The 12,136-nt window shown below is 43.7% G+C and overlaps 1 protein-coding gene across 1 annotated transcript; it reads left to right on the top strand.

Moving 5' to 3' along the window:
* The first annotated feature begins 207 nt into the window (after positions 1-207).
* Positions 208-7,456, top strand: decr1 (2,4-dienoyl CoA reductase 1, mitochondrial). The gene is made up of 10 exons (XM_066715402.1): positions 208-338; positions 965-1,167; positions 1,310-1,367; positions 1,574-1,660; positions 1,783-1,930; positions 2,980-3,079; positions 4,744-4,816; positions 5,148-5,294; positions 6,625-6,687; positions 6,796-7,456. Exons 1-10 carry the CDS (start codon positions 246-248, stop codon positions 6,853-6,855), a joined length of 1,032 nt encoding a protein of 343 aa, XP_066571499.1. The 5' UTR covers positions 208-245; the 3' UTR covers positions 6,856-7,456.
* Positions 7,457-12,136: the final 4,680 nt, after the last annotated feature.

Here is a 12,136-nt window from a genome sequence, read left to right as displayed (position 1 = left end):
CACCTTGTAATAAGTAACTATCGGCAACATCCACATATCCTGCGTTTACTATACCTTAATACTCGTGCAGGCTATAGTAGCATTGTACATCCCATTTGAAAAGTGGTCTGCGCAGGTCTGCAGAATCCCAGTGATCCCATTGGTGGAGCCGCGCAGATCTGCAGAATCCCAGTGAAGACATTGTTGAGCCGCGCAGATCCGTGCAGAACTGCGACCAAGGTCCTTCTCTACACTTGTTTAAAAACATGGCGGCGGATCTGCTGCGGACGGTCTCGGCTCGCTCTCTTAAAAGTAGCTCTGTTTTTGCATCGTCCTTGAAATGTGTCCTGCGAGGAAAGGTACGACACATTGTAACTGTTACTCAGGGGCGTTTCTACACTTCACAGGGGGCTTCAAAGGGGGTGTCCAGGGTCGGTGGGGTGCTGACGGTTCCCCCCCGGTGTAGGAGCGGGGGAGGGGGTTGCGGACGGTGTTTTGTCGGACTGTTTGACCGCGCCGTTACTTCATAATCGTGTTATTTTTTGGCCCCCTAAATAGGGTCTACGACGCCCCCGCTTACTAACCCCTCATAGTGTCCGAACCCGCTGACCGAGGCGTGCAGATGTCTGTCAGTTTGTTAGTTTTGCTCTTGTTATATGTAGTGTTTTAACACTGCAGATGAGGATTCAGTCCAATAGAAAGCCCCTTAATCACTGATATTATTATTATTATATTAATCTAGACGTGGTTGAAGCCGACTAGCACGCTTTCTTCATCAGCGTGTGAAATCACTGCGTCTTTTTTCCGCCACTGTCAGCCGCTTGACCTGCGCCAGACTGGAATATGAATGTATACAATGATACAGTTCATCATATGAAAATGTGTTTTTAGTGCATTTGCGCTCATGCACCTTTCACCCTGAATGGAAAAAGTTGTGTAAAAGTTTCTGACATTTGGCACAATAACAGCCTCTCTTCCTGCCCAGTTCTTCAGCACGACCTCCAGGGCGGCGCTCCAGAGCAGCAAGGTTCCCCAGCACCTGTTTTTCCCTCCGACTGAAGGAATCATGCTGCCACCCGGGTCCTTCAGCAGCAAAGTGGCTCTCATCACCGGCGGGGGGACCGGGCTGGGGAAGGCCATGACGACCACCCTCTCTGCTCTGGGCGCCCAATGCGTCATTGCCAGCCGGTAAAGCTACTTCCGCAGCATCCATTAACACACAACTATAGGGTTGGCTTAAGCTTGTACGCGTCCAACCTGATTTGTAAGATTGTGCTAACCCCTGGTCCTGCTCTCTGAGTGCACACGACATGTTGTTTTGTCGTTCTAGAAAGCTGGATGTTTTGAAGCAGACAGCCGAGGATATTTCCAAAGTGACAGGAAACAAGGTAGAGACAGACGGGCGATGGACATGACAGAGAATATTTATTAAAGTGTGATTCTGTCAGTAATGCCCTGACAAGCCTCTGTTAAAAACTGCAGCACACACGCACACAGCTTTCTACTTTATACACTTGCACTTTTATTATACAAGTAGATGCTGTCTGCCGTTGGGGCAGTTTGAGGACGTGTCTGAGCAGTTGTGTTCCTCCAGGTCCTCGCTGTGCAGTGCGACGTCAGAGACCCGCAGTCTGTGCAGGCAGCTGTAGCCAAGGTGGTCGAGCTCACTGGCCTTCCTGATGTGCGTGGGTATCTGTTGTCGTTATTCATTTTGTGTTTGCGTGTATTATTATTAAATATATTTATGTATTTCGGTATGAAACTGATCCTGGTCTGGGTTTGAATCCCTCTCTCGTGTGATAGGTGGTGATAAATAACGCTGCAGGCAATTTCATCTCCCCCTCCGAGAACCTCTCGCCCAACGCCTGGAGAACCATAACTGACATCGTCCTGAACGGGACGGCCTACATCACCCTGGAGGTGGGGAAGCAGCTGATAAAAGCACAGAAGGGTGAGCGCTGCACAAGACACTTCACACGTAGAGGGACAAATAGTGTGTAGAATGAGCGCGAGGCGGGAGTGTTAGTTTAATGTGAATGAAGGGCGTCCTCTGTGCCCTGGAGCCATTAGAGAGAGACACACTTGCCAGTCTTTGCCAGGAAGCTCCCGTGGTGGAGTGCATAGTCTACACAGCCTCAATCTCATGAATCAGGACTTTCCCAATCTTTATTGCCTCGGCACTGATGTACTTTCATTAGCTTTTAATAATCTTCTCCAGCCAGGGTGTAGCAGCAAACGTCATTTCTTCAAGGGAACGACAGATTACTTTCATGTCTAAATCCCTTTCCTAATATTTGCATTTGTAATTAAAATCAACACTCTGGATCTGTTCTCTTCATTCAATAATTTATTTAATGTTCCAAATTGCAACCATTCATGCATCCCCTGGTGTGGACGTGCCCTCGTGTTATGTGCTGTTGTGAGAGCTTGTACTCCGGGCTGTGTTGTCCTCACAGTGTGTTGTCTCTTAGTGTCAGTTTGACAACACTGCTAGTGAGTGATAGGAACCTCACGTCATGTTAAAATACTGCAAAGCCCTTCAATGAAGCCCTGTGGTGTCTCTCCTGAATGAGAGCGTGTTGCTGTTGTTACTGTGTGGCTCAGTGCCACCTGGGGGCAGTACCGCACCGTCACGTTCTGAGGGGGGGCTTGGCCCGGTCAGGTACTGCAGTGGCCGGCTGCAGAGTGAACTTCCATTTGGGTGACATTTTCCAAACTTAATCTGCATTTTCCCATTTCTCGGAGAGCCTGTCTTCTCTGGTCAATAAAACCTGTCCTTGTAATGCTCACTATATTAGGGTTTACTGCTGCTCCTTGGTATCTCCTCAGTGTCCCAATAGATGATCTCAGCGCTCAGGTGTGTCCCAGTCTCTGCTCAGTTGTCCTCTGCAGTGAGACTCCCCAGTGCAGCGCTGTTAGAGTGCGTGGGTTCAGTGTTCAGTGTCCAGTGTCCCGGCGCTATGCTGCTGGCCCTGATGTTTGGGCCTGCTGTGTTCACAGGGGCAGCTTTCCTGGCCATCACCACCATCTATGCAGAGAGCGGCTCTGGCTTCGTGGTCCCCAGCGCTTCAGCCAAGGCCGGGGTGGAGGCCATGTGCAAGTAAGCCCTCGCTCTTGTGTGTTTTAAAGCTCCGTCAAACTGCATTTCCACAGCTTTATAAACCACACTGTAATATTCCACACATTATCATTCAGTTTGGTTGTTTGTATTTAGCACAGCGCCCTTCACAACAAGCTGCCAAAAAGCGCTTTACACACTGAAAAGAAAAAGAGAACCATTAGGCACAGATATTATCCAGGGATTATTAATATTATTTTGGTTATTGGTGTATCTTTATCATGTTTACTATTCCAGCAAGTTTTCCATGGTGTCGAGCTAAGCTGGCGGCTGCAGTGCTTGAGGGGTCAGTGGGCTCCTGCAATTTTTAATAAAGGCATCTTTCCATTAGACACTGACAAAGACCTGGAATCAACACATTAATTTACTTCTTATGCCAATAATGACTGCAGTGCAGACCTGCGGTGAAACCTGATACCCCTCTGGTCCTGAGGGACTGGATTTGCCCGTCCCTGGGCTAAATTCAGAACCTCCTTTAGGATGAGTCTATTTCTATTCAGTTTGTGTAAATCTGGTGAAAAGAGTCTTTGTTTTTCTTTGTTTTTCTTTGTTTCTCTGTGCGTTCGGGTCTGGGATGTTGAAATTCATGTCACACACTAATATTCGTAGGTCGGATATTGCTTCGGACAGAAGTCACTGGACTTAATTTATGAATGCATTAGTCCAGTGACGTGGCTGCAATCTGCGTTTGGCAGGTCTGTCAAATCTTTGATCGAATAAGGCCAGTGGCTTCAATCTTCCTCTTCCATTATCGTTTGTTATCGGCCGTGTACATGTAATCTTCAGATGGAAAGAAATACATAATGAAGGTAATTAAAATAAGTTTCAGTACAAATGGAGAGGGGGAGCACTTTCTGCTCATCAAAGACGGGAGGAGAGCTCATTAATAAAGATGAATTCGTGCCTTCTTTCAAGAAAGAAACCCACTTAAACCGAAGCACTGATTATCCAGGAACTTGGAGATTTAATGAAAACTGCATAAATATTCTGATCTCAATTGCATTTAATTTATGTTGGCATTTAATTACACATGACCAAAGCAATTATCTCTTTACAGACGTTTAGGTCCCTCTGACACAGAGATCGCTCGGCCCATGCTAAGGTGGTGTCCAATGCTGGCAGACACGGGTGTTTTTAACCCCTTGCTTGGGTATAAACGGGTCTGAGAGAGGTCTGACCCAACAGAAGGAAGAACTCTGCTCTTTAAAGCTGGAGTTGTTTCCATTTCATCCCCGTCTTTGATGTGCGACTCCTTTGTAGGCAAGCCTGGTATTTACTTTACAATTTAAAAAAAAATCAGAGGCTTAAATAGGCTTTTAACTTCCTCACACGCTCCTGTCACGGGCAGGTTGATCTTTACACTGAGTTCTGGGAGGGTCTTCAGTCACAGAGATATTTTCTTGATCAGCCCTGAATTGTTTGCATTGCTGATATAATCAACATTGCTCACTTGAAAATGCATATATTGGCCTTCCTGCCCGAGCTCTGAAACTGTGCTCTTGAAGTGTTTGAACTGTGTCTCCCTTCCTGAAGATCGCTGCTCTTTCTAATGACCATCCAGCTCTGCCTGTCCATATTCACTGCTGTGATCTGTTACCCAGGACGTGGATGTGTTACGATTGTGTTTTATCTGTGCTGTGTTGCAGGTCCCTTGCTGCAGAATGGGGGAGATATGGAATGAGATTTAATGTGATTCAGCCCGGGCCGGTAAAGACCAAGGTACTGCTCTGCTGTCTCCCTGATGGATGCTTTAACGGCTGCAGTTTTGCGTACAGTTTAGTTGTCTCCCTGTAAAGTTAATATTTTTTTTATTTTTTATTTTGAGATCCCAGAAATGACTTAAATTGGACATGGACTGAATTCTTTAAAACGTGTGTGAGGAACACTGTAGTAAAACAGGATACATTATATAAAATTATATATATATTCTTAAAATTTTACATTTATTTTATAAATCAGTCCCTGCACGGAACAGCTCCAAGTCACTGCAGCATTTCTGTGGTTGGTTGGTTTTGTATTTGTGTGTTTATTTAATTTGTTTGTCCTGCAGGGAGCCTTCAGTCGGCTGGACCCGGCCGGCATGTTCGAAGCAGACATGCTGGACAGGATTCCGGCGGGGCGGCTGGGCACCACCCAAGAGCTGGCCAACCTGGCTGCCTACCTGTGTAGCGACTACGCCAGCTGGGTCTCCGGAGCTGTGAGTCACCAGCCCCCGCCTCGGCCTCAAACTGCCAGAGTCACACACTGCCACACTGCCAGACTCACACAATGACCGAGTCACACACTGCCACACTGCCAGACTCACACAATCACAGACTCACACACTGCCAGACTCGCTCACGGCTGGCCTGGGCACCATGCTGCTCTCGTTATTGTGACACTTCATACAATTAATTAATATCCACTGTCTGACTTTTCATGGCAGAGATCCAGCTCCACACCTGTGGGGGGGATCCATCCATCTGTCCAAACAATCTAACTGTATTGTGTCTCAGGACACATACAGTCCTGAAGCTAATTACAACTCTGAGCTCTGGACTTCCTCATCGCCAATATTTATTTTCCTACCAACAGTATATGAATGGCACCTACAGCTGCACAACATCTACCTTAACTTTTCAAGGCATGTAGGTTTTACTTTAAAATTTCAAATCCAGGACCGTTTATTAGGTAAAATACTATGAAAGGCTTACCAGTTAGTTGTTGTAGCAGAATGTTTTAAGTCACCTTACCTGTACACCTGCCAAATTAACAATAATCAAAAGTAGTTCAAATGGAAAATGGGTGTTGTGGTAATTAACCAAAAGAACAATTGTGATTCCTACACAACAGGATCCTTTGAGTGTTCGACTTCTCAGACTAAAGTCTTGTTCACACTGGCCTATCAACTCCAGTTCAAATCAAATCTGATTTAGTTTGTGCCATCTGAACAGGCAGGAGCCACATGGAGTCAGATATTTCAGGCCACATTTCAAACCACATTCAAACAACAGGTGGCTTAGGTCTGATTAAAATCTGACGGTCAAATCTGATCTATGTGCCCTGAAGTCAGTCTGAAGTGCTTTTTCTGACACTCTGTATGCGACACATTGATGACATCATCACTCTGCGACACAAACAACATACAAGCAGGCAGAATCATCCAAAGACATTGACACTGTGCGTCAAAGTTCGGCGAATGCGTTCCTGGCCGAGACCAGACATCATTCACACAAATAGAAACATAGCAAGAGCCTGGGAAACAGTCACGTTTGTTTTGAACCAGGCAGCAGGAGCGCAACCACAGCTCTGCGCAGGAACTAGCATAGCCGTGGCAGATTTAAGACTACAGTCTGAATAAGTATACATCCGATTCAGGCTCTTGTAAATGTTGTTTGAACAGTCAGAAAGGTTTGAGTCATTTCAAACTGCCAGTGTGAACAAGGCTTTAGACACAGGTTTAAAATGGGCGCCTCGTCTCAGTTTCAGATATTTATCCCCCTTAGAAAGCTTGTTATCACGGCTGTGGTGATTAATTGTATCTGCAGGTGATCAGGATGGATGGAGGTGAATATGTATCCATGGCTGGCGAATTTAACAGCTTGAAAAAGGTACATCTTTCACTTATCTCGAGCTTTAAATACTTAATTTTCTCTTTCGCTAATCTATCTGTTTTATCTGTTTATCTGTGTATTTATGTGATTCTCCGGTCTGCCCAGGTCACGAAGGAGCAGTGGGCTGCTCTTGAGACACTGATCAGGAGTACCAAGGGATCTTAATCGCAGCGCCGCTCACAAGTCCGGATGACACAGCTAATTCCCACTGGAGATCCGTATCAATGTGATTCAGGTTTCCCCTTTTCATCAGTTTCAAAGACACTGGAGTGTGTCGTGGTCGGTTCAGGGTCTCCTCTCCATAGGATGTGACCTTGAGTTGTGTCCGTGGGATAGAGAGCTGTAACTTGATCTCATCTGGAGATGCGTTTAGTCTACGGGCTGCTCTCGTTTCAGAGCCACAAGACACAAATGCAGTTTATTATCTTGGAGATCTTTCTCATTCTCTTAATGGAAAGCAATCCCCACCATTTGGGTGCCTTCTAACAACCGCCGAAGCCTCTGATATTTCTCTTTAATTGTTCAAGGAGCTCAGGACAGTTCTGTGTAATGAAGGAGCACGAAAAGCTTCAACAACAAGTAACATTTTCCATGTTATGAAATGTATCTTTTGGTGCTGGGGTGAATGGGAATATATATTTTTAATTATGCTTTTAACTGTGTTTAGATCCTTAATGATTTTGCATATCTTATGAAAATCCAAACAAATAACACTTGAATTAATCCACTAAATGTGCATTAATAAAAATATGATGTTGCATCTAAAGACATTGGTGTGATAAAGGCTGTGTTTGAATTGCTTTTCTGTCCGACTGATATTCAACGTGACTGATATTTCTCGAACAAAAGAGGCTTCGCTCTGCTGTTCAATTGTTTGTGCTCAGTGACAGTGCAGGTCAGTCTGCTGTGGCCAAATTAAAACAATCGCTCTCCTGGTTCTTCATTGGAGCTGCGGGACACAATGCAGACCATCTTCAAAGCTGTGTTTCTCTATTGATTTCAGTAACATCTCTTTGAATTCAAGTTCAGTGGAGTGGACTGTCTGTTTAACGGTCTGCTCTACTGTGTGGCTGCTGTCCCATTGTCTGCCACTGCACTGTTGTGCCTAAATACGTCTGCAGACTGACAGCACAAGATGACTCTGGAAACAAGCAGCTCTTTAGTATCTTGTTCGGCCGGCCTGACACATGTATTTATCCTCGGTGCTATGAATCTCATAAGCGTCCGTCCCAGAGGCTGCAGCTTCACTCCACACCTGTAATAGACACATCCATCAGGGACTGATGCTCAGCTGGATTTTCACACAACTAGAGCACAATAAAACTGAGCCTCACATCTCCATCACCAGCCAGAGGACCACAGAAGAGTTACAATTATCTTTGTATTTAATAGAATCACCACCTTTTATTTATTAAAATCTTTGGTGGTTTTTACCATGTTTTAAGTATACAGATTGATGCTGATATATATTTTTGTCTTTGTTGTTTGATTGCTAATTGAACTGAGCCAGTCCCCCCCATTAACACTGTGCTCTTATTACTTAGTTGGGTTAAAAGATTGCGGGACAATTCAAGTGACCTCTGTCCCTCTGAAGAGTGAGAATAAACCGGTCAGAAAGCCCTCTCTCTCTCTTATTCATTACAGAGAAGAGAAACCTGCCTGTGGTTTTGGAAATGTTGCTCTTGCACTCTGGGGACGTGTGTTTTTTTTTTTTTGTATTTTTTTTAAAGGATTCTCACACAGACATTTGTTAAATTAAACTTTGTGAACATGAGTTTTATCTTAATACAGGGACTCTGAGGTCAGTTGAGAGCTCTCTAGTTTTATTCGATTAGCTTTAATTTCAGCCGTCCCTCAAGGACAGCGTGTCCTTCGGCGCTGTGCTTCTGCATTCGTGATCTGGGTTCCTGTCTCCGTGTCCTGAGCAGCGTCTTTATCAGACTCTCTGAAGCAAAGCCCTGATAACGGCCAACACTCCCGTATGCATGGAGCTCCAGAGCGCCGGCAACGGTCCTCCCTGCCTGCATGTTTACTGGCACATCACAGTGTTTCAAACATGATGAGAGATCTGTTTACGCACTGAAAGCATCGGCTGTGGGCCGTCCCTGTGAAATCAAAGTAAACTGTTTTCTTGCTCTTGAGGTCATTTTCTAAAGTGACATTTAAGAGTTTGTAGGAGTTCTGGTTTATGTTCTAACCCAGTTAAATCAAATATGAAAATCGACTCATCGTTCTCATCAAAGTGCTGAGTCAAAATTAAAAATAGATTCATATTGATTTTCTGGCAGCATTGCAGTGTTTATTCATGGATTAGACCTCAGATGCCAATCATTAGTACGTTTAGATGACATCAACATATATGTTAATATACACACACACAGAACTGTGCAAACGTTTTCGGCAGGTGTGAAAAAATGCTGTAAAGTAAGAATGCTTTCAAAAATAGACATGTTAATAGATTATATTTATCAATTAACTAAATGCAAAGTGAGTGAACAGAAGAAAAATCTACATCAAATCCATATTTGGGGTGACCACCCTTTGCCTTCAAAACAGCATCAATTCTTCTACGTACCAAACAGGTGCTAATGATCATCAATTCAATATGTAGGTTGAAACACAATCATTAACTGAAACAGAAACAGCTGTGTAGGAGGAATAAAACTAGCTGAGGAACAGCCAAACTCAGCTAACAAGGTGAGGTTGCTGAAGACAGTTTACTGTCAAAAGTCATACACCATGGCAAGACTGAGCACAGCAACAAGACACAAGGTGGTTATACTGCATCAGCAAGGTCTCTCCCAGGCGAAAATGTCAAGGCAGACAGGGGTTTCCAGATGTGCTGTCCAAGCTCTTTTGAAGAAGCACAAAGAAATGGGCAACATTGAGGACCGTAGACACAGTGGTCGGCCAAGGAAACTTACTGCAGCAGATGAAAGACACATCATGCTTACTTCCCTTCACAATCGGAAGACGTCCAGCAGTGCCATCAGCTCAGAATTGGCAGAAAAGAGTGGGACCCTGGTACACCCATCTACTGTCCAGAGAAGTGGCCTTCATGGAAGACTTGTGGCCAAAAAGCCATACCTCTGATGTGGCAACAAGGCCAACTGATTAAACTATGCACGAAAACACAGGAACTGGGGTGCAGAAAAATGGCAGCAGGTGTTCTGAACTGATGAGTCAAAATTTGAAATATTTGGCTGTAGCAGAAGGCAGTTTGAGTGTCTGCAGGCAACAGTGAATCATGGTGGAGGTTCCTTGCAAGTTTGGGGCTGCATTTCTGCAAATGGAGTTTTGTTCAGAATGAATGGTCTCCTCAATGCTGAGAAGTACAGGCAGATACTTATCCATCATGCAATACTATCAGGGAGGCATCTGATTGGCCCCAAATTTATTCTGCAGCATGACAATGACCCCAAACATACAGCGAAAGTTGTTAATAACTATCTTCAGCATAAAGAAGAACAAGGAGTCCTGGAAGTGATGGTATGGCCCCCACAGAGCCCTGATCCCAACATCATCCAGTCTGTCTGGGATTACATGAAGAGAGAGAAGCAACTGAGGCTGCCTAAATCCACAGAAGAACTGGGGTTAGTTCTCCAAGATGTTTGGGCCAACCTACCTGCCGAGTTCCTTCAAAAACTGTGTGTAAGTGTACTTAGAAGAATTGATGCTGTTTTGAAACAAAAAGGCAAAGGGTGGTCACATCAAATATGGATTTGATGTAGATTTTTCTTCTGTTCACTCACATTGCATAATTGTTAATTGATAAATATGATCTATTAACATGTCTATTTTTGAAAGCATTCTTACTTTACAGCATTTTTTCGTACCTGCCTAAAACTTTTGCTCAGTACTATAAGGCTCTTAATAATTCATATCCAGTATTCATGTGATCTAAAAACAAGTCTTCTTTAAAATATCGGTATATTGACAGAGTTTGTGCAACGCGGCTTCAGTCTACAGTTAAGAGTGTGGGTGCAAACTGTGGACAGCCACTCCGCAGTAATTGCATGATTTAAGACTGAAGACTGATGGACTGAATGTATGAAAGATTTGAACTTTTCCTCATACACATTTCATTAGCAGCAATACAGGTTCTAATTTTAGTATTGGGTCAACATTCCAGACATGAAGATCAGTCTCCACACAGCTCGGGTGGCCACATCGCAGTGTTTTCAAGTTTCGAATTAAGAGTTGAGTTTGATTCCCTTCATCATTTGAGTTTCCTAAAATAAGACAAATGTTTTTTTTCCCCAGTTCATTGTCTTCAAAGTGTATCCCTTCATATTATAAAATTAATGAGAATATTAATCTAACTAGCAACATGAAAATAAGAACAATATTGCCTGATATAGTATGTGTTTAATAATTTGTGAGACTAGCAGATATGAGGTTGACCAGTGAGGTTCTTAAGAGTGAATTCTTTAAATCAGAAGTGAAAAAGAGTAGTTTTAGGTGTGGAGTATTTTAGATAATTTTACTTTCCAAAATCTTAATATAATTATATCCCATTGGCAGATACTTCTTACATAATTCACTGAGCCATCCTGGAGTCCTGCATCATTTCTTTATCATACTTTGTTTAATTGTATTTACTGCCTTATTGAAAATTGAAAGCTCCATTTCATATTATCCAGTTTGAATATCAAATATCACTGCCACCCACCCAATGACTAAACTCAACAGCCACCAAGACCTCTCTTCTCTCAGCATTTATAGGACTGGAACTCACCCCCCCCAGTGTGTGATTGGCTGATTGAATGACCAATGAGAGGGAGACGTCCAACCACATTTTTCTGCAGTCGATCAGCCGCCAATCAGACAACCTCACCGAGGAGGCAGCACTCAGTAAGGGTGGGCCAGCTTACCTACCTGACACAATGTGTGTGTGGGCTTTGGTTTGTATTTTTTCTAAAAAGCGCACAATTAAAAATGTGATGATGTTAATTAATTTTATAATTAGTAATGTAATCATGACAATTGGCTCACGAAGTGGACAAGTGTCTGGAGAAACTGCTGGTACCTTGTGCAAGTGTATAAATATAAAACAGTCTTATAAAAATGAAAGCAGGCAGCTCTGTTGAAAGGACAAAGCCCCACGGCCCTGGGGTAACAAGCAAGCAAGATGACTGTGCATTTCACACACCCGAGTTTATCTCCAGGAAGGACATGTATAAAACATGACACACAGGCACACTTTATTCAGTTTAATTTCAGATGCTTAAGTTTTTTTACACCACAACACAGTGAGACTTTGTTAGGTAGTGTTCAGACTTTAATAACAGGTTGCACAGTGAGTCTGGTGTAAAGCACAGTGTAGCACATCATTCCTCCAGTGCAAATCGTGTGATATACCTCTAAAGACTGAGTGAGTCATGGCTGGTATGTCAGTACTAATAAAGTATTGGGGAATGTGGATTACATTCTTAATTAATGCCTT

This window comes from Amia ocellicauda, chromosome 10 (assembly GCF_036373705.1).
Source record: "Amia ocellicauda isolate fAmiCal2 chromosome 10, fAmiCal2.hap1, whole genome shotgun sequence".
NCBI classification, from domain to species: Eukaryota; Metazoa; Chordata; class Actinopteri; order Amiiformes; family Amiidae; genus Amia; species Amia ocellicauda.
Note: the sequence above shows the minus strand (reverse complement) of the source record. Positions and strands in the feature narration are given on the sequence as shown.